The sequence below is a fragment of the Bufo gargarizans genome, chromosome 2, assembly GCF_014858855.1.
Source record: "Bufo gargarizans isolate SCDJY-AF-19 chromosome 2, ASM1485885v1, whole genome shotgun sequence".
NCBI lineage: Eukaryota > Metazoa > Chordata > Amphibia > Anura > Bufonidae > Bufo > Bufo gargarizans.
The window spans coordinates 56163984-56186349 of NC_058081.1; the positions used below are offsets into that span (position 1 = coordinate 56163984).

The 22366-nt window shown below is 43.5% G+C and overlaps 1 protein-coding gene across 5 annotated transcripts in view; it reads right to left on the minus strand.

Annotated features, from left to right (window-relative positions):
* Positions 1-15725: 15725 nt before the first annotated feature.
* Positions 15726-22366, minus strand: part of NFIX (nuclear factor I X) — a 161512-nt gene continuing 154871 nt past the window's right edge. For all 5 annotated transcript variants that reach the window (XM_044278973.1, XM_044278977.1, XM_044278976.1 and 2 more), the window contains one exon: positions 15726-20490. In XM_044278973.1, the coding sequence (XP_044134908.1) occupies positions 20476-20490 (15 nt within the window). In that variant the 3' untranslated portion in view covers positions 15726-20475. The remainder of the gene's footprint in view (positions 20491-22366) is intronic.

Genomic DNA, 22366 nt, shown 5'->3' on the forward strand with positions numbered 1-22366 from the left:
CCCCGAAAACATGTTGGTGGGCTAACTTAACACGAGTTTTCGATAGGCCCCCGGCACCACCAACTGTTCAACAGGTTCACCCCGCAGCTGGTTTACCCAATATAGCATATTCTGGTGGCCCACAAAACAAGGAAACATCGACTTAGCCCCATGTTGTTGGGGTACACCATTAAGTATTACCACATTCTCTCAGGCCTGGGATAGGGTTGGGTCTCAGGGTTGGGCTGTACCGAAATTCTCCCCGGAGACGTTGTGGTCTGCCAACCCAGGACCCGGTGGCACTCCTCCACGTCTCCCACCATTACCTTACGCGGGGTTGTCTCCCCCTCTTTCACCGAAGTGGCGGTCACCCCTACTGCTGGCCATTTGGCCTCAGGTTCCCAGGGTTCTGGCCGTCACCCTGAACAAGGCTTATTCCTTTCTCAGGGGTATCCTTAACTCTTACAACCGGCCATAGGGCAGGGAAACCTGGAAAGTCTCTCCCTATTATGAGTTCATAGTGGAGATTTGTGGCGACTGCCACTTCGTGGGTCCACCTGCCAGCCACCGTGGTTAGAGACACCAGTGCGGTGGGGTAGTCTTTCAAGTCTCCATGAATGCACATCACCCCAACTTTCTGGCCATTATACTCAGCGGACTGCACCAGGGTAGCCTTTACCAGAGTCACCAAGCTTCCTGAGTCCAGCAGCGCCTCCGCTTGAGTGTCTCCCACTTCCACCTGGCACAAGTGGTCTAGAGCCTCCGGGGTACCTGTGGCACACAGTTTTCTTGCCATATAGCGATTGTTGTTAACCACAATGAGTGTCCATGGGCTTTACCCGATGAGGACACTCGGCCCTGGTGTGGCCAGGTTCCTGACACCGCCAGCAGATTAACTGGGTCCGGCCCATAGGGGGAACCTCCCGGGGGGGTTTCATTGGCTCATACCGGTGGGCCTGTGGTGGGGAGTTCTGGAGTTTGCCCTCATCCCAAAAGAACCCCCCTTGAGATTCTTGGTGGCCTCATAGCATTCCACCAGGTCCACCAGGGCATTTTCAGGAAACACCTGGCCAATCCAGTGCTGGACAGGGGGTGGCAGCGCCCTCCAGAATATGTCAGCCAGTAGTCTATCCAGCATAGCCGTGGGACTCAGCACATCAGGCTGAGCCACTTATGCAAAAGGTGGAGTAAGTCATAATACTGGGGTTTTGCGGGCTCAGCTGGCTTAAACCCCCACTGTTGTACCTGCTGGGCCTGGACCAAGACATTCACGCCCAGTCTTGCCAAAATCTCATCCTTTACCTTCGGGTAATCGGTCGCTTGATCGTCCGGCAAGTCGAAATGCACCCGCTGGGACTCTGATGCCAGGAAAGGAGCGACGACTTCAGCCCACTGGTCTCGGGGCAGCTTTACCCTAGTGGCCATTTTCTCGTACATCGCCAGGTAGGTTTCGATGTTGTCTGCGGATGTCATCTAAGGGATCACTGCACAGACTGCTTTCCGGGCATCGTGGACGCTTGGGGTTGCTCCTGTTGTCTGCAAAGCTATCACGTGTTGTAGCAGAAACTGCTTGGTCTCCTGCTGCTGCTTATTAGTCTCCCGTTGGTGCAGATTGGTCTCTCGCTGCTGCAAATTAGCCTCCATGAGGGCCTTCACAACAGCCTCCATTTTGTCGTGGGGCATGGGTTGAAATACAGCTGGTTTGATGTACGACATACAACTGTGCCCAAAGATGCAAACCCAAAAATAAATCTGCATCCACACCAGCCTCACTGCGTTTGCCCGCATTCTCCACCAATTATGGGGATTCACTCTGGTAGTTAGGATTAGCGGATGCAGTATAGAGGCAAAGTACACAGTTCTTGAATCAAACAGCGGTGTTTATTCACACATTGGTGTATAACAAAATGCAGATAAGGTGTATCACAAAACGCAGGTGGCTTGGTGTTTGTTCACACACAAGGAAAGTCCATAAACAATAAACGTCACCTTTTCTCCTGGGTGTTAATTCACACCCTGTTAGCCGTTCAGCCTCAGCAAGTCCATTGGCGGCCTGTTCGCCTTTAGAGGGGCCTGAGTCCTCCAGCCCGGCTCAAACCTCAAATCCCAGCACAGCCCTCAGTTCACAGCACACAGACTCCTGAGCTCCACAGTCAGAAGGAGGTAAATCCACCACACCTGGCAGTGCTGGCTAGTTTTTATGCCTGGCAAAACCCAGCCTGGAACACGGGGAGTAGTCACCCACCCAGCACTTTGACTACTCCCAGTAAGAGCTGTCCCGGATCAGCTATAACAGCCATGCTAAATCTTTAGGTGTCAATTAGCAATAGCTGCTGCTGACACATAAAATACCGGATCTTACTTCACCGAAGCCAGGAACCTTGTTGACACATACCTCCCATCCACGATGATTCCAGGTACCTTCTTACACATGAAACACATTGTTTTAAGATGAATATATATTTTAAAGCCTTTCAGCAAACTTTGTAGTAATCAGTAGTACAGTGTGTGTACAAGAAGAATAACACTATTTCTGCTCATTATAGCACCAGTATTTTTAGGAGTTTTCCTCTGTGCATTGTAAATGTCTAGTTTGCAGTTCTCTCAGACATGGTTGGTGGAGATTGGCTGCCATCCACTGCACACAGAAAATAGATGAGAAGCTGCTTCCTAACCTTCTCTAACTCAGTAGCAGCCCCATGATCATGGAGGACATTACAAAGAAGTACTGAACTGTATGGTTGTGAATAAAGCACTTGGGCTGAGGTATAAACTTTCTATGTAGCTTCATGAGCCCCGTTACTGTCTATCCTAGAGTCTTGTCTTACTCAGCACTTCCTAACTCCTCACCTTTCCATGTACTTTTTTCAAAGGGAAAAGCATTTAGCGACGACTGGAGGGTAAACAGCTGATAACAAGAGAACTAGACATTTCTTACTGATAAGACGTATTACAAAATTTCTTATGGCCTCTTGTACTATTCATTTATGCAAAGTTGTGTGAAAAGTTAGTGACCGGCTATGTACACCTTGTGGGCAATATTGTTTTATTGCATTGTACTCATTATGAGGTAAAAATCTTTTTTTCAATTGGTATGGAGTCAGCTGTACAGAGCTGAGATGCTCTACTAGCAGAATGTGAATTTTTTATCTCTTTCATCAGGCAGGGAGCTGAGGGCTCCTTATCTCTGCTCTCAGACCTTATAAACACCCAGTGAGGCTCATTCCTTATCTTACTGATAAGAATGTGGCTTAAAGGGAACCTGTCATGTGGATATTTGTATATAATTAGTTGGATTATAATCAATCATTAACTACTAAAAAGTGCCTTAGATGTATTCACTTACTGGTGTGACAGATGGTTACCTCATAATATACACACAAAGCTGCCACATGCCGCATGCTAATGAGCTGATTTGAGTCCAGCGTGATGTCAGTGAGTCCAGCGTTTATTTAATTAACAGCTATAGCCACTCCCCTGCCTACCTGCTGCTGATTCATATGGGAAATAACTGTCAATCAGCAGCAGGTAGGCGGGAGAGTCAGGAGCTCATGAATATTCAGGACTCATCATTATGAGCTGGAGCTTTTCAATACAAGATGTTGGCAGATTGACTGGGTCAATTAACCCCTTAAGGACACAGGGCGTACAGGTACGCCCTTGTGCCCTGGTACTTAAGGACACAGGGCGTACATGTACGCCCTGTGCATTTTCAATCACCGCCGCGCGGCCGGCGGCGATCGGAACCCCGTGCCTGCTCAAATCATTGAGCAGGCACTTGGGGCAAATGCGTCGGGGGGTCCGGTGACCCCCCCATGTATGCGATCGCAAAAAACCGCAGGTCAATTCAGACCTGCGGTTTTCTGCGTTTCCGGGTTATTCGGGTCTCTGAAGACCGATAACCCGGAACAGGATGGTGATGGTGGTGTGATTTCACTCCACCAATCACCATCCAGCGATCCTGAGTGGTGATGGTGACATCACCACTCAGGATCGCTTTCTGATTGGTCAGGGGGCGGTGCGGCGGCAGATTCAAAAGAGGCAGGCGCCCCTCTCCTCCTCCTTTTGTGTTCCAGCGCCGGAGGAGAGAGGAGCTGCCTGCTTGTGTCCACCATCGCTGCCAGCACCCCTGATCTGTGCCCCCAGGACCCGATCTGTGCCCCAGCACCCCATCAGGTACATAGGGACAGCTAGGGAAAGTTTGGGATAGGCAGGGAAAAAAAAGGGAAAGTTAGTTTTTTTTTACTTTTTATTGCATCACCCTAGTTAGGGTGTCTGGGGTCCACAGCACAGCTGTGTGACCCTAGACCCCCCAGGGGTGCTGCCACTTGCCCCCCTCCCCCTGCCACTTGCCCCCCCCCCCCCCCACCTTTTTTGGGGTGCTTTTTTTTTTTTTTTTTTTTTTTTTTTTTGAGTTCGCTGACTGTGACCGGCACTTAGCGTCCGGCCACTGTAAGCGCATCGCACACCCCACCGCTGATCAACTTCGGACGGTTGATCAGCAGTTTTGAATTTTTTTTCCTCACTTTTTTGCCCTTTTTTTAGTTAGTTTTATTTATTTTTTTCTGTTAGTTTTAGGGTGAGTTCGTGAACACCCGTGCCCCCTCACACACGCACACCAAATAAAGAGTTACACACACGCACATATACACGCAGACACACACTCCCCTATGGCCCGCCGGACGTTCTCGGCCGAGGAGGCATACGCCCAGCTTGCCTCCGAGTCCGAGAGTCCCAGTGAGGATGAGGATGACCCCACATTCCTGTTGTCATCCGCATCCTCCTCATCATCTAGCGATGATGATGAGCCCCCAAGGCGGCGGAGACGCCGCCAGGCGGAGCAAGGGGACCGCCATGTTAGGGACCCTGTGGCCCACACTAGTACGAGCAGCTCTGGGGCTCGTACTGGTTTCCCGGCCCACCAGTTAAATCCACCGGAGCACCCTGCCGGTGAACTTGTCTGGTGTAGCCCAGAGCGATACGAGCCCGTGATTCCTGATTTTGTAGGCCAATCAGGAATCCAGATTTCCACAGTGGGCTACACTGAATATGACTTTTTTTGTCATTTTTTCAGTGACTCACTGGTAAATCTGATGGTGGAGCAGACGAATCTGTACGCCCAACAGTTCGTCGCTCAACACCCGGGCTCCTTTTTGGCCAGGCCCGGTGGCTGGACGCCGGTCAGTGCAGCCGAAATGAGGACATTTTGGGGCCTCGTGCTGCATATGGGCCTGGTCAAGAAACCCAGTGCCAGGCTGTACTGGAGTGGGGACGTCCTATATCAGACCCCACTTTACAGTACGGTTATGACACGCTCCCGGTTTGAGGCCATCAGGAAATGTCTGCATTATTCCGATAATGCAGCATGTCCACCCCGAGGTGATCCTGCCCATGACCGTCTGTACAAGATACGGCCGGTCATCGATCACTTTGGGGCCAAATTCATGGAGGCCTATGTACCTGGAAGGGAGGTCGTGGTTGATGAGTCTCTCATTGCGTTCAAGGGGAGACTCATTTTCCGCCAGTATGTGCCTTCCAAGCGGGCGAGGTATGGCGTGAAGCTATACAAAATTTGTGAGAGTACCTCAGGGTACACTTACAAATTTCGTGTGTACGAGGGGCGAGATTCCCGGATTCAACCACCAGAATGTCCCCCCACTCTGGGTGTTACCGGGAAACTCGTGTGGGACCTTATGTACCCACTGCTGGATAAGGGTTACCACTTGTACGTGGATAACTTTTATACCAGTATCCCCTTGTTCCAGTCCCTTGCCGCCAGATCCACGTCCGCTTGTGGGACCGTGCGGAAAAATCAACGCGGCCTCCCTGCCCACCCCCTCCAGGTACCCATCCCCAGGGGTGAGACCCGTGCCCTTACCACTGGAAACCTGTTGCTGGTCAGGTATAAGGACAAGAGGGATGTCCTTATGCTGTCCACAATTCATGGTAACGGCATCACCCCTGTCCCTGTGCGAGGTACCGCGGCAACGGTCCTCAAGCCCGATTGTATCGTCGCCTACAATCGGTATATGGGAGGAGTTGATCTCTCGGATCAAGTCCTCAAGCCATATAACGCCATGCGCAAAACCCGGGCATGGTACAAAAAAGTTGCGGTCTACTTGGTGCAGGTTGCCATGTACAACTCTTTTGTACTATCCCGAAGCGCTGGCAGCACAGGGACATTCCTCCAGTTCTATGAGGCAGTCCTCAAGGCCCTGATCTTTTCGGACCGGGAAAGAGCAGGCCGGAGTACCTCGGGAACTGTAGGCGCCCGGATCGTCCCTGGCCAACACTTTCCAGGTGTGGTCCCCCATACTGGAAAGAAGGGACGAACCCAAAAAAAGTGCAGAGTGTGTCGCAGGAGGGGGATACGGAAGGACACGACTACTCAGTGCGACACATGCCCCGATCATCCGGGCCTCTGCATTGACGGTTGCTTCAGGGAGTATCACACTTCCATGGAGTACTAAATTTATATCCCAATTTAGGACTGACATGGGATAAAAAAAAAAAATGGTTCTCAGACTTGAGACACCCAAAAAAACTAAAATAATTTATTAAAAGTAGACATAGGTATTGCCGCGTCTGTAATAATCTCCTCTATAAAAATGCCCCATGACCTAACCCCCCAGATTAACACGGTCCAGAAAAAAAAAAAGGTGCAAAAAAAGTTTTTTTTTGTCACCTTACATAATAAAAAGTTTAATAGCAAGCGATCAAAAAGTCATATAGCCCCCAAATTAGTGCCAATACAACCGTCATCTCATCCCGCAAAAAATGAGCCCCCACATAAGATAATCAGATAAAAAAAAAAATTGAAAATGACCCTTAGACTTTAGAGATACAAATGTTTTTTTAGGGTATCAAAAAGGATAATATAGTCTAAAACCTAAATTATTGTAAAAAAAAAGTTGACTTATTAGGTATCGCCACGTCCGTAAGAATCTCCTCTATAAAAATACCCCATGACCCAACCCCCCAGATTAACACAGTAAAAAAAAAAAAAAAAAAAATAGGTGCAAAAATTTTTTTTTTTGTCACCTTACATAACAAAAAGTTTCATAGCAAGCGATCAAAAAGTCATATAGCCCCCAAAATAGTGCCAATAAAACCGTCCGCTCATCCCGCAAAAAATGAGCCCCCACATAAGATAATTGGCTAAAAGAAAATTAAAAAAATTACACTTAGACTTTAGAGATACCCAAAAAAAAAAAGTTGTATCAAAAAAGATAATATAGTCAAAAACCTAAATAATTGTAAAAAAAAGTAGACTTATTAGATATTGCCGCGTCCGTAAGAATCTCCTCTATAACAATATCCCATGACCTAACTACCCAGATTAACACGGTTAAAAAAAAAACAAAAAAACGGTGCCAAAACCGCTATTTTTGGCACTTTTCCATTTCAGTCCGTTTTTTCCGGTAAGAAAACAAGGGTTAACAACCAAACAAAAGTTAAAATTTATTACCCTGATACTGCAGTTTACAGAAACGCCACATTTGTGGTCGTAAACTGCTGTATCCGTAAAAGGGAGGCTGCAAAAGGAAAGGACCGACATGGTTTCTGGAAGGCCGATTTTGATGGCCTTTTTTATTGACACCATATCCCTTTTGAAGCCCCCCTGATGCCCCCCTAGAGTAAAAACTCCCTAAAATTGACCCCATCTAAGAAACTACACCCCTCAAGGTATTCAAAAATGATTATACAAACTTTATTAACCCTTTAGGTGTTCCTCAACAGTTAATGGCAAATGGAGATGAAATATCAGAATTTCAATTTTTGGTAACCTTACCTCACAAAAATGTAATATAGAGCAACCAAAAATTATATTTACCCTAAAAATACTCCCCCAAAAAATGCCACCTTATCCCGTAGTTTCCAAAATGGGGTCACTTTTAGGGAGTTTCGACTCCAGGGGTGCATCAGGGGGGTTGAAACAGGACACGGTGTAAATAAACCGGTCCATAAAAATCAGCCCTCCAAAAACCAAACGGCGCACCTTTCACTCTACGCCCCGCTGTGTGGCCGTACAGTAGTGTACGGCCACATATTGGGTATTTCTGTAAACGGCAGAGTCAGGGTAATAAAGATACAGTCTTGTTTGGCTGTTAACCCTTGCTTTGTTAGTAGAAAACATGGGTTAAAATGGAAAATAAGGCAAAAAAATGAAATTTTCCAATTTCATCCCCATTTGCCAATAACTCTTGCGCAACACCTAAAGGGTTAACGACGAATGTAAAATCAGTTTTGAATACCTTGAGGGGTGTAGTTTCTTAGATGGGGTCACTTTTAGGGAGTTTCTACTCTAGGGGTGCATCAGGGGTCTTCAAATGGGACATGGTGTAAATAAACCAGTCCATAAAAATCAGCCCTCCAAAAACCAAACGGCGCACCTTTCACTCTATGCCCCGCTGTGTGGCCGTACAGTAGTTTACGGCCACATATTGGGTGTTTCTGTAAACGGCAGAGTCAGGGTAATAAAGATACAGTCTTGTTTGGCTGTTAACCCTTGATTTGTTAGTGGAAAAAATGGGTTAAAATGGAAAATTAGACAAAAAAATGAAATTTGCAAATTTCATCCCCATTTGCCAATAACTCTTGCGCAACACCTAAAGGGTTAACGACGAATGTAAAATCAGTTTTGAATACCTTGAGGGGTGTAGTTTCTTAGATGGGGTCACTTTTAGGGAGTTTCTACTCTAGGGGTGCATCAGGGGTCTTCAAATGGGACATGGTGTAAATAAACCAGTCCATAAAAATCAGCCCTCCAAAAACCAAACGGCGCACCTTTCACTCTATGCCCCGCTGTGTGGCCGTACAGTAGTTTACGGCCACATATTGGGTGTTTCTGTAAACGGCAGAGTCAGGGTAATAAAGATACAGTCTTGTTTGGCTGTTAACCCTTGCTTTGTTAGTGGAAAAAATGGGTTAAAATAAAAAATTTGACAAAAAAAAGAAATTCTCAAATTTCATCCCCATTTGCCAATAACTCTTGTGCAACACCTAAAGGGTTAACAACGTATGTAAAATCAGTTTTGAATACCTTGAGGGGTGTAGTTTCTTAGATGGGGTCATTTTTGGGTGGTTTCTATTATGTAAGCCTCGCAAAGTGACTTCAGACCTGAACTGGTCCCTAAAAATGTCGTTTTTGTAAATTGCTGAAAAATTTCAAGATTTGCTTCTAAACTTCTAAGCCTTATAACATCCCCAAAAAATAAAATATCATTCCCAAAACAATTCAAACATAAAGTAGACATATGGGGAATGTAAAGTCATCACAATTTTTGGGGGTATTACTATGTATTACAGAAGTAGAGAAACTGAAACTTTGAAATTTGCAAATTTTTCCAAAAATTTGTTAAATTAGGTATTTTTTGGTGCAAAAAAAAATATTTTTTTGACTTCATTTCACCAGTGTCATGAAGTACAATATGTGACGAAAAAACAATCTCAGAACGGCCTGGATAAGTCAAAGCGTTTTAAAGTTATGAGCACTTAAAGTGACACTGGTCAGATTTGCAAAAAATGGCCTGGTCCTAAGGTGTAAAAAGGCTGTGTCCCTAAGGGGTTAAAGAAAGTGACCCAGCATTTTGCTAAGAGAATCAGTCACTTATTTATGTTGCCCTTAGTTAGGACACCATAAAACTGGTGACAGGTTCCCTTTAAATAAGTTTTTATGACTTCTTAGTAGTTTAGAGATAAGGGTTATTAGATGACCTGCACATAGTGAAAGTACCAGTCACACAGTTAGAAAAACAGTTAACCCTTTGCGATAGAACGGCTCAACATTTTTACTAAAGACCAATAAAAAATAAAAAGATTTTTAGCCAAAAATGAGTAAAATGCAATCATAAACAAAAATTGCCACCAAAGGTTTACATAGCCTTTAACCGCCTCCGGACCGCCTAACGCAGATGTGCGGTCCGGAGGCGGCAGCCCTGCGCACGACGACGCATATACGCGTCATCTCGCGAGGGCCGGGATTTCCTGTGAACGCGCGCACACAGGCGCGCGCGCTCACAGGAACGGAAGGTAAGCGAGTGGATCTCCAGCCTGCCAGCGGCGATCGCTCGCTGGCAGGCTGGAGATCTGATTTTTTTAACCCCTAACAGGTATATTAGACGCTGTTTTGATAACAGCGTCTAATATACCTGCTACCTGGTCCTCTGGTGGTCCCTTTTGTTAGGATCGACCACCAGAGGACACATGTAGGTCAGTAAAGTCGCACCCAAACACTACACTACACCCCCCCGTCACTTATTAACCCTTTATGACCCCCTGATCACCCATGATCACCCCATATAAACTCCCTGATCACCCCCCTGTCATTGATCACCCCCCTGTCATTGATCACCCCCCTGTCAGGCTCCGTTCAGACGTCCGTATGATTTTTACGGATCCACGGATACATGGATCGGATCCGCAAAACACATGCGGACGTCTGAATGGAGCCTTACAGGGGGGTGATCAATGACAGGCGGGTGATCACCCATATACACTCCCTGATCACCCCCTGTCATTGATCACCCCCCTGTCATTGATCACCCCCCTGTAAGGCTCCATTCAGACGTCCGTATGATTTTTACGGATACATGGATCGGATCCGCAAAACACATGCGGACGTCTGAATGGAGCCTTACAGGGGGGTGATCAATGACAGGCGGGTGATCACCCATATACACTCCCTGATCACCCCCTGTCATTGATCACCCCCCTGTAAGGCTCCATTCAGACGTCCGCATGATTTTTACGGATACATGGATACATGGATCAGATCCGCAAAACACATGCGGACGTCTGAATGGAGCCTTACAGGGGGGTGATCAATGACAGGCGGGTGATCACCCATATACACTCCCTGATCACCCCCTGTCATTGATCACCCGCCTGTCATTGATCACCCCCCTGTAAGGCTCCATTCAGACGTCCGCATGTGTTTTGCGGATCCGATCCATGTATCCATGGATCCGTAAAAATCATACGGACGTCTGAATGGAGCCTTACAGGGGGGGTGATCAGTGACAGGGGGGTGATCATCCTGATCACCCCCTGTCATTGATAACCCCCCTGTAAGGCTCCATTCAGACGTCCGCATGTGTTTTGCGGATCCGATCCATGTATCCATGGATCCGTAAAAATCATACGGACGTCTGAATGGAGCCTTACAGGGGGGGTGATCAGTGACAGGGGGGTGATCACCCCCTGTCATTGATAACCCCCCTGTAAGGCTCCATTCAGACGTCCGCATGTGTTTTGCGGATCCGATCCATGGATCCGTAAAAATCATACGGACGTCTGAATGGAGCCTTACAGGGGGGTGATCAGTGACAGGGGGGTGATCAGGCCTGATCACCCCCTGTCATTGATAACCCCCCTGTAAGGCTCCATTCAGACGTCCGCATGTGTTTTGCGGATCCGATCCATGTATCCATGGATCCGTAAAAATCATACGGACGTCTGAATGGAGCCTTACAGGGGGGGTGATCAGTGACAGGGGGGTGATCACCCTGATCACCCCCTGTCATTGATAACCCCCCTGTAAGGCTCCACTCAGACGTCCGCATGTGTATTGCGGATCCGATCCATGTATCCATGGATCCGTAAAAATCATACGGACGTCTGAATGGAGCCTTACAGGGGGGTGATCAATGACAGGGGGGTGATCAGGGAGTCTATATGGGTGATCACCCCCCTGTCATTGATCACCCCCCTGTCATTGATCACCCCCCTGTAAGGCTCCATTCAGACGTCCGCATGTGTTTTGCGGATCCGATCCATGGATCCCTAAAAATCATACGGACGTCTGAATGGAGCCTTACCAGGGGGGTGATCAATGACGGGGGTGATCCGGGAGTCTATATGGGTGATCACCCCCCTGTCATTGATCACCCCCCTGTCATTGATCACCCCCCTGTAAGGCTCCATTCAGACATTTTTTTGGCCCAAGTTAGGCTACTTTCACACTAGCGTTCGGGCGGATCCGTTCTGAACGGATCCGCTCATAATAATGCAGACGGAGGCTCCGTTCAGAACGGATCCGTCTGCATTAAAATGGCAAAAAAAAAGCTAAGTGTGAAAATAGCCTCGGACGGATCCGTCCAGACTTTCAATGTAAAGTCAATGGGGGACGAATCCGCTTGAAGATTGAGCCACATTGTGGCATCTTCAAACGGATCCGTCCCCATTGACTTACATTGTAAGTCTGGACGGATCCGCACGCCTCCGCACGGCCAGGCGGACACCCGAACGCTGCAAGCAGCGTTCAGCTGTCCGCCTGTCCGTGCGGAGGCGAGCGGAGCGGAGGCTGAACGCCGCCAGACTGATGCAGTCTGAGCGGATCCGCTCCATTCAGACTGCATCAGGGCTGGACGGCTGCGTTCGGGTCCGCTCGTGAGCCCCTTCAAACGGAGCTCACGAGCGGACCGACGAACGCTAGTGTGAAAGTAGCCTTAGCGGAAATTTTTTTTTTTTTTTTTTACAAAGTCTCATATTCCACTAACTTGTGTCAAAAAATAAAATCTCACATGAACTCGCCATACTCCTCACGGAATCCAAATAAATAAACATTTTTAGACATTTATATTCCAGACTTCTTCTCACGCTTTAGGGCCCCTAAAAAGCCAGGGCAGTATAAATACCCCACATGTGACCCCATTTCGGAAAGAAGACACCCCAAGGTATTCCGTGAGGGGCATATTGAGTCCATGAAAGATTGAAATTTTTGTCCTAAGTTAGCGGAAAGTGAGACTTTGTGAGAAAAAAACAAAAAAAATCAATATCCGCTAACTTATGCAAAAAAAAAAAAAAATATATGAACTCGCCAGGCCTCTCATTGAATACCTCGGGGTGTCTTCTTTCCAAAGTGGGGTCACATGTGGGGTATTTATACTGCCCTGGCTTTTTAGGGGCCCGAAAGTGTGAGAAGAAGTCTGGGATCCAAATGTCTAAAAATGCCCTCCTAAAAGGAATTTGGGCACCTTTGCGCATCTAGGCTGCAAAAAAGTGTCACACATCTGGTATCGCCGTACTCAGGAGAAGTTGGGCAATGTGTTTTGGGGTGTCATTTTACATATACCCATGCTGGGTGAGAAAAATATCTTGGTCAAATGCCAACTTTGTATAAAAAAATGGGAAAAGTTATCTTTTGCCAAGATATTTCTCTCACCCAGCCTGGTTATATGTAAAATGACACCCCAAAACACATTCCCCAACTTCTCCTGAGTACGGCGATACCACATGTGTGACACTTTTTTGCAGCCAAGGTGGGCAAAGGGGCACATATTCCAAAGAGCACCTTTCGGATTTCACAGGCCATTTTTTACAGATTTTGATTGCAAGGTACTTCTTACACATTTGGGCCCCAAATTGCCAGGGCAGTATAACTACGCCACAAGTGACCCCATTTTGGAAAGAAGACACCCCAAGGTATTCCGTGAGGGGCACGGCGAGTTCCTAGGATTTTTTATTTTTTGTCACAAGTTAGCGGAAAATGATGATTTTTCTTTTTTTTTCTTTTTTCCTTACAAAGTCTCATATTCCACTAACTTGCGACAAAAAATAAAAAATTCTAGGAACTCGCCGTGCCCCTCACGGAATACCTTGGGGTGTCTTCTTTCCAAAATGGGGTCACTTGTGGCGTAGTTATACTGCCCTGGCAATTTAGGGTCCCAAATGTGTAAGAAGTACCTTGCAATCAAAATGTGTAAAAAATGGCCTGCGAAATCCGAAAGGTTTTTGGGGTGTCATTTTACATATACCCATGCTGGGTGAGAAAAATATCTTGGTCAAATGCCAACTTTGTATAAAAAAAATTGAAAAGTTGTCTTTTGCCAAGATATTTCTCTCACCCAGCATGGGTATATGTAAAATAACACCCCAAAACACATTCCCCAACTTCTCCTGAGTACGGCGATACCAGATGTGTCACACTTTTTTGCTGCCAAGGTGGGCAAAGGAGCACATATTCCAAAGTGCACCTTTCGGATTTTACCGGTCATTTTTTACACATTTTGATTGCAAAGTTCTTCTCACACATTTGGGCCCCTAAATTGCCAGGGCAGTATACCTACCCCACAAGTGACCCCATTTTGGAAAGAAGACACCCCAAGGTATTCCGTAAGCGGCATGGCGAGTTCCTAGAATTTTTTGTCGCAAGTTAGTGGAATATGAGACTTTGTAAGAAAAAAATAAAAATAAAAAATCATCATCATTTTCCGCTAACTTGTGACAAAAAATAAAAAGTTCTATGAACGCACTATGCCCATCAGCGAATACCTTAGGGTGTCTACTTTCCGAAATGGGGTCATTTGTGGGGGTTTTCTACTGTCTGGGCATTGTAGAACCTCAGGAATCATGACAGGTGCTCAGAAAGTCAGAGCTGCTTCAAAAAGCGGAAATTCACATTTTTGTACCATAGTTTGTAAACGCTATAACTTTTACCCAAACCATTTTTTTTTTTTTGCCCAAACATTTTTTTTTTTATCAAAGACATGTAGAACTATAAATTTAGCGAAAATTTTACAGCTAAAAGTGAAAAATGTCATTTTTTTGCAAAAAAATCGTTACATTTCGATTAATAACAAAAAAAGTTAAAATGTCAGCAGCAATAAAATACCACCAAATGAAAGCTCTATTAGTGAGAAGAGAAGGAGGTAAAATTCATTTGGGTGGTAAGTTGCATGACCAAGCAATAAACGGTGAAAGTAGTGTAGTGCCGAAGTGTAAAAAGTGCTCTGGTCATGAAGGGGGTTTCAGCTAGCGGGGCTGAAGTGGTTAAACGGACACTGACAGGCCCAATAACCTTAGTTAGCTGTACATATCCATGCACAGGTCTTCTAATGTGCATTTAAAACATAAGTATCCCCCCTGTCCACATTATGAATACTGCAAACTCGTGTTTTATAACCTGAACTAATCCCTGTTCTTTCTGCCCAAGGGGCGGGGTTTCAGCTTCTCTGGGCACAAGAGAAGCTGAAACCCCGCCCCTTGGGCAGAAAGAACAGGGATTAGTTCAGGTTATAAAACACGAGTTTGCAGTATTCATAATGTGGACAGGGGGAATACTTATATGTTTTAAATGCACATTAGAAGACCTGTGCATGGATATGTACAGCTAATTATGGTTATTGGGCCTGTCAGTGTCCCTTTAAGAATCTCTGGATCTAATCTTGGCAAAATCATTTGTCAATACTAACGACAGTTCTTTTCTGTACAGTAAAAAATTTGCAAAACTCTCATCATTGTATGAGCTCTATTTAGCTGTTCTGAATAGATAAACACTAAACATCTTTATTTTATTACCCGCACATTGTATTAGAGACGAGCATATCAATTTGTCTCATTAGGGCCTCTTCACGCATATGTACCCTGGCCCTGACAGTTTCCTGCCTGTGCCTCTGCTCTGATTTGCAGAGCAAGGGAACAGCCTCTTCTTCTGAACAGCTTCTGTGTGGCATCTCTCTGAAGTTAGTGCCTGTGTCCTTCTTCTGCTAATTGGGGCAACGGTGAAACCAGGAAATTGTCAGGGTCGTGCTCCATGTCTGGCCCTTTCTCTTTTGAGGCTGCTGACAGCCCCCCACAGGTGAAGAAGCTCTGCTGAGACCAATCAACTCATTAGAATCGATTTTCACTTCTCTGCTTTGTATTTGTTTTTTGAAATGTCCAGTTGTTTTAATAAGAGGTAACGTGATGCCAGAGGCAAGAGTACACAATTGTAGGTATTTTTCAATAAACAGGCATATTCAGGATTACTTCCAGGAAATGATTTTATTTCACATACACATAATAATAGCCATCCAATGGGGAAGCACAGGGGTAGGGTTGGATACTGGGCAGGGCTGACGCGATTTGGGTACGAGGGGATTAAAAAAAGTATAAAAAAAATAAAACTGATAATATTTCAAGCAGGGATAAAATACACATTAAGTAGAGAGACAAGAGATTTGGTGAATAAAAAGCCGGTAAAAGGGGGAACAAGGGTAGCTGAAATGAGAGAGTGGATAGTAAAGGAAGGGAGAGGGAATAAGATACTCAGGGGTGGGGTTTGGAGAGTAAGTGCTGGGTAAAGATAAAGGTAAGGTCATAGAAAATTCAGAGGGATGAGAGTGGAGAGAACATATAGTTTACATAGTTTTAGAAAAGACATTATAGGAAACTTTAAACGGGCTACCAGATGAGTCCATCTGTAGAGCACTGGATGAAAAGTAGATGAGAGTGAGGAAAAAGGTACTGTAGTAGGGAAAATTTTACAGAAGGGGCGCTATACTGACAAGAAGCATTCCATTTACACATTTTTTAGAGAGCAGTGGAGCATACACAGTGGTAATATGTTTAGAATAAAGGGAAATATAAGAGAAAGGGAGAACGATTAAAAGTGGGTCAAATACCAAATGAGAAAGAGAGGAGGGATGTTCCTTCTAGATATGTAATGTAATGTTATATATATATATATATATATATATATATATATAGATATGCTGCCTTTCTCAAGAGCTACAAGAACCTTATACCTTCTGACAATAGCAGAGAGCTATTAATGGCCCTTTTGCAGGAAATGTACAATTTTCCCTCAAAGAGGTCAATTCTTGTATGAAATCAACAAAAATACCTCTGCCTCTGTGCGTTTTTAAATCTGTACCTTTCACCTCTACATATATTCTATCCCCGGTTTTTAAACACCGATAAATGTTTACTGAATTTGATGTTAAACTTAATGTGCACTTGTCAAACAGTAATACGTGGATGCCTCAGTGCTGCGCGCTGCGAGCATCTGTAACCTGATGCAGGCATACTGATCAGATCCTGTGTCAAAATCCACACAATCTGCTCCGGATCTGCCCCTGGATCCTCCACAATTCTACTGTACCAAATCTAGATTTATTAAGGCTTCTAACATGATGTAAGTTTAGTTCAGTAGAACAAAGGTGAGTTCACATTTTGTAGCCATATTTTGGACTAATAAGCAGTAAAATTGCAGCCAGATGTGAAACTGGCCTCAAAGTGAATATTTAGTCTTGAATATCATTTGTTTGTGGAATAGTTTGGAAATACATTGCTCATTAATTTCTTAATCACTATAGAAGTCGGGGTTCCATTTTTTTTTATACAGATCCCACAGATTTATAAGATAAAATTTGCCTTGTAGCAACCACTAAGATGAGCTTAGCCCCTTACTAGGTTGCACTAGATAGTATAATAGTGTTCAGTAGGCTCTTAAGCTCCCTCTAGTGGCAGCTGCTGGTAGCCAGAATTTCATATTTTAACCTTATGACTGTGCAGGGGATTCTTAGCTCTGAATCAGAATAACCGAGCTCCAGCCTCTATAATATTAGGAAATTTATCAGCTCTGAATGTTACATCTTATGACATGGTAATAAAAGGTGGACCATCGCTTTAAACTGATGCTGGAGGAATACCAGCTTCCAGGACCACTGATATCAATACGGGAACCACAGAGTGAGCTCTCGTGGGCTGTTATTGGGGAGAATTTAAGAATGGGCTAATATGGTATTATCAAAAAAGGAAGAAACAGCACCTTTTTCAGGGATTAATTGAAGGTTTGGAGCCCAACCTTCTGAGGCTTGCATTCTTTCATTTTCTGCTTTAGAGTACGACCACATGGTTAGGTTTCTGCATGCATTTTTGGAAGCCAAAATCAGGAGTCGATCATAAAAGGATAGAAAGTATAAAGGACAGATATGATCTCTCCTCTTTTTTTAAATTCACTCCTGATTTTGCCTTCCAAAACTGCATGCAGAAACCTGACCGTGTGGCCCTACCCTTAGCTGTGCTGCTCCACTTTGTTGATTTTTGCTATTATCAAAGCATTTGATAATAGGGCTGTCTATAACAAATTGTAGTTAGTTGTGTCTACACGCAATAAAAATGTTTACTTGCATATTTTTTTCTTGTCTTATGTAGGACAAGTGCATCTTAAGTCATCAGTATTGCCTTATTGGGTCATGAAGGGATTTAATGGCTTAAAGTTTTTGAGTTATAATGATTTTTTAAGCAAGTGCCCACAGGCTCTCTGATGTCTCCATCATCCACTCCCCGCACTGTTTTCTTCCTGTGGTGCATGGTCACAAGACCCGCTCCAGTCACTCACTGGATTCAAGGGTGATCTGGCCGCAAGCAGCACGTCATCGCTGAAGCCAGTCATTGGCTGGACCGGTGCATGTGACCATTCACCACTGGATGTGAGCAGTGCAGGGATTGGAAGATGGAGGTAGTGAGGAGAACTGCAGCGGCATGGAGCAGGTAAGTATGAATCTTAGGTTTTAAAAATCACTATAACTGGAAAACCCCTTTAATTCCAGTAATACTGAGAAAACGAAATTCATTCCTGAAATACTGAATGGAGTGTTGTAATCCATAGTCATATAAGCATGTATTATAAACTGGTTTACTCAAAGAAAAACTACTTTTTTTTTTTCGTGGACAACACCCACATGTGAATCCCATTTTCAAAATCCCAGCTCCTCTCACTTCACCACTACAGAATTATAGAAAGGCACTATGCAGGCTGGTATTAGTCAGTCATGAAACCCTCTTGCTGGGATGTTTCAGGGATGATTTCCAGTTAGGATGAATCCCTTTTATTGTGTTCAGTTTGAAGCAAATGTAACATTTAAGACACTCCCTACTGTACACTAAATCCTCCTTAACATTTCCAATATGCTAAAAACCATACAGAAGCAGAGTAAAATAGTAACTTTTTCTACAAATGGCCATTGATGAGCTTTCTACATCCCTTAACACCCCACCCTACTAACACACTCTAAAACAATTCCTAAAAAAGTGGGAACACAAAAAAAAGTGCATCATGCTTTAATGTTGGTTTTCAGATGTGTTCTTTTTTTTTTTTAAATAAAAGCAAAGCACCTAAAGGGTTAAAATTCCAAAATCTTAAATCCACTCATTAAATATAGTTGTTAACCAGCAGCAGAAACATGATATTTGTCCAGCAGTCAGAAATAATCATGTTAAATGATCACTGATAAACGTGGAAACAGAAATATCACCTTCTCTATGAAAAGTTAAAAATTTGGCAAAACTCAAATATTTCTGTGGTGCTAGAAATTTCCTAATCATTAATACCATGGCATTAAAAATATGAAATAATAACTAAGATTTATTTCCATTAATCTAGAAAGTTTTTTGTTTTTAAATCATGTCAATCCACTGTGAAAAAAAGATCAATTCCAATTTCTGGAGTATTTTTGTCACTGTTGTAATGCCAAATTTCACTTTCATAGTTACATGCTGAATACAATGTTTTTTTTTTTTTTTTATCAAATTCTAAAAATCTGATTCTGCAGACCTAAGTGAAATAATACATTGGCTATTTCCATCGAAAAGATATGACATAATTACAGTTTTGATATAATCAATACTCTGCTGCATTTTCTTTTTTAATAAACATTTCAGGTTTTGACTTTTTTTTTCTTTTTTACAAAGACCTTGTAAAAAATAGTGCAACGGGTCAAACAGATGCAAACACAGAAACGATAACAACAAGATTTCATTATATTTAGTGCAAGAAAAAAATTCCAAAAATGTTAATGTCTGAAGACAGACAGATTTCCCAATTATTTTTAGAGTCCACCGGGAAAATTAGGGACTTTCTGAAAAAAAAAAGAAAGAAAAAAAAAAAGAAAGAAAAAAAAGAAATGTATTCATGCTATTAAATTAAAATCTGGAAAGAAAAAAAAAATACTAAAAAGCTAATTTAAAATCATTGCACTTAAGTGTTTGAAGTTGTGTCACTGTCCCTTGCCATTATGCCCATGATACTCATCTGTGCTCTCTACGTCTTTTTAGAACATAGATGATAGTAAAAATGTTAGAATTTTTTTGTATGGAATAAAAATAATAAGAGCTTTAAAAATGTATTGGATTTTTGTTCTGCATTATGAAACTGTTAATATCCCCACCCGATTGATTAGGAAACAAGGGTGACAAATACCTCTTAATGGTCACTTGGACACCTAATGTTATGAGGCACAGACTCCATACATAAACGGTCCCTTCCGCCCGTACAAATATATCATGCCACCGGAGGAAGAGGTCCTGAACCTCTCCGGCATATTTCACCCACAGAGGAGGTGCGGACACCCAGACACCTTTTTGTTAAAATGAAACCTGAAGAGGTGAGACAAGTGGGAAAGCACCGACAAGACAAAATTAGCAGGGATGAGAAAAAAGGGGTGATAAGGGAGTGGCATTTTCCCTTCACTACCAAGAGGGTGTTAAGCAGCACAGACATTAAAAAGTTCTGCCCCCTCCCAAAAAAAGCAATTTTTTTTACATTTTTTTAAACATTTTTTTGTAATTTTTTTTTTTTAGGTTTTCTATCGTACGCATTGTGAAGAAGGTCCTAGTGTTCCGTGCTTGCTCTGGGGAAGACCTCCTGTAGTCAAGTGTATATAGAGGGTGGGGGTCCATGTCACAAATCTTTGTTCCATCCGCTCATAGACTTGCAGCTTAGCGGTAATCTTAAAGGAACCACGACTGGAAGAAATAGAGAGAAAATAAGTTGAAAGCCTATACCATAAAAATGGCACGCCAGTAGATTTCTTACGTCATGTTACTTTCTTATAGCAGGCAAGCTGCTAATTTTTTTATTTCTTTTTTTTGTGCTCCAGAACAATTGCTGTGATGCTGTGTGTGGTCTTGTATAGCCATTCAGATGGCGGCATTAAAAATGACTAAATGTGGAGTTAGGTCAATTCTCTTTTAAAGGACCACTTTGGGAAAAACATATACGGTATATTGTGTTATGCCTAGTACAGGGCTTGAGAGGCAGTGCATTACACAGGAAATCTCTCATTGATATTCTTTGAATGCCTCTGTCATGTCCATCCATCAAGCCCTGCACTAGGCATTTTTATTATCAGAAAACGACCCATTAATTTAATCATGTTTTTATGTTAAACATATTTTTAAAGCATTTTGGTTGTTGTTTTTCATTTTCCATGTCAATATCTATTACAAATAACTAAAATCCTTCTGTTTTTACATTATACATTTATAGGCCGCTAAGCCTAATAATAGACGCAACTTCTTGGTCTATATAGATCACTTTTCAGAAGTCATCTCATTATCTTTATTTACATTCAGGATTACAATGATAGATATCACCTATATATACACACATATATAAGTAACATAGGATTCACAATAGGTGATATCACAGCTTATCTGCTCCTTCCTGACCTTTGCACAGGTCACAGAGCATGCCTAGAGAACCCTCCTGTAGAAATTCCTTCCTGTCCATCATGTCTATGGCCCAGGAGGCTGCTGTAAAGGGAATCTGTCACCAGGATCTTGTATTATTTTCTGCAGTACCCATATTATTTTCTGCAGTATTACATGAGTAGTACTGTAGATATGGAGTCCAGATCACTTTTTTTTTCCTACTGCTCCTTTCTCTCCCTGTCAGTATTTAGAGCTGCGCTGAAATGAATTATCCATACTGCGGTGTATGCGCAGAGGAGTCCTCTCCATTATAGTAGCACAAAAGAGCAGTCCTTGCTGTGTATTTCAGGGCAGCATTGAGCGCTGACACTGGGAGGGGGTGGAGGGGGATCAGTAGGAAAATAAAAAATGGCAATCAAGTCTCATTATCTGCAGTACTGCTCATGTATTACTGCAGGTAACAGTCCAGATTCATGGTGACAGATTACCTTTTTAATGCTGTTAAGAAAAGCTCAGGCAAGATGGCCGCTCAAATAATCATAAAATACATTTAAAAAATATGCGATGATAAAAGAAGATAAAAACAGATTAGAAATAGTACGGGTTTACATCACCGTTATGGATTAAGTTTTTGTTTTCCATTATAAATGAATCCATAAGACGGAAGTCAAAATGGAAACCTTTAAGAGGCATTCTATTTTGAGCCATCATGATAGAAGTCTATGGGCAATCATAATGAATCCGTCTGGTCTCCGTTATGCAGAACGGAAAAAAAAAGTCCTGTCGACAGGATCAAAACGGAATGCCTCCTAAAGGCTTCCGTTTTGACTTCCGTCTTATGGATTCCCTTATTTTCCATTATAACCATGTTGGCAGTGGCAGTCTGTGCAGGGACCCAACCCTTTTACAAAGGGAATAGTAACACCCAGTTTGGAATTTATCCATAAGTAGTAGGAATAACAGAAGAATATACGACATAGATTTATAAGAACAGATGCTCCAGAATTATTATATGGGGAACGCTAGTAGTTGGTAAAACAGACATGTGAGAATTGTCAGGTCCTCTGTATGATTTCACGAGGCTCGAATTGTAGATTTAAGGGACAAAGTGTGAAGTGTGGAGACCATTGACTGCTACACAGATGTATGGATCAATCATTCATCTGACAAGCTCATAAGTCACACCTAT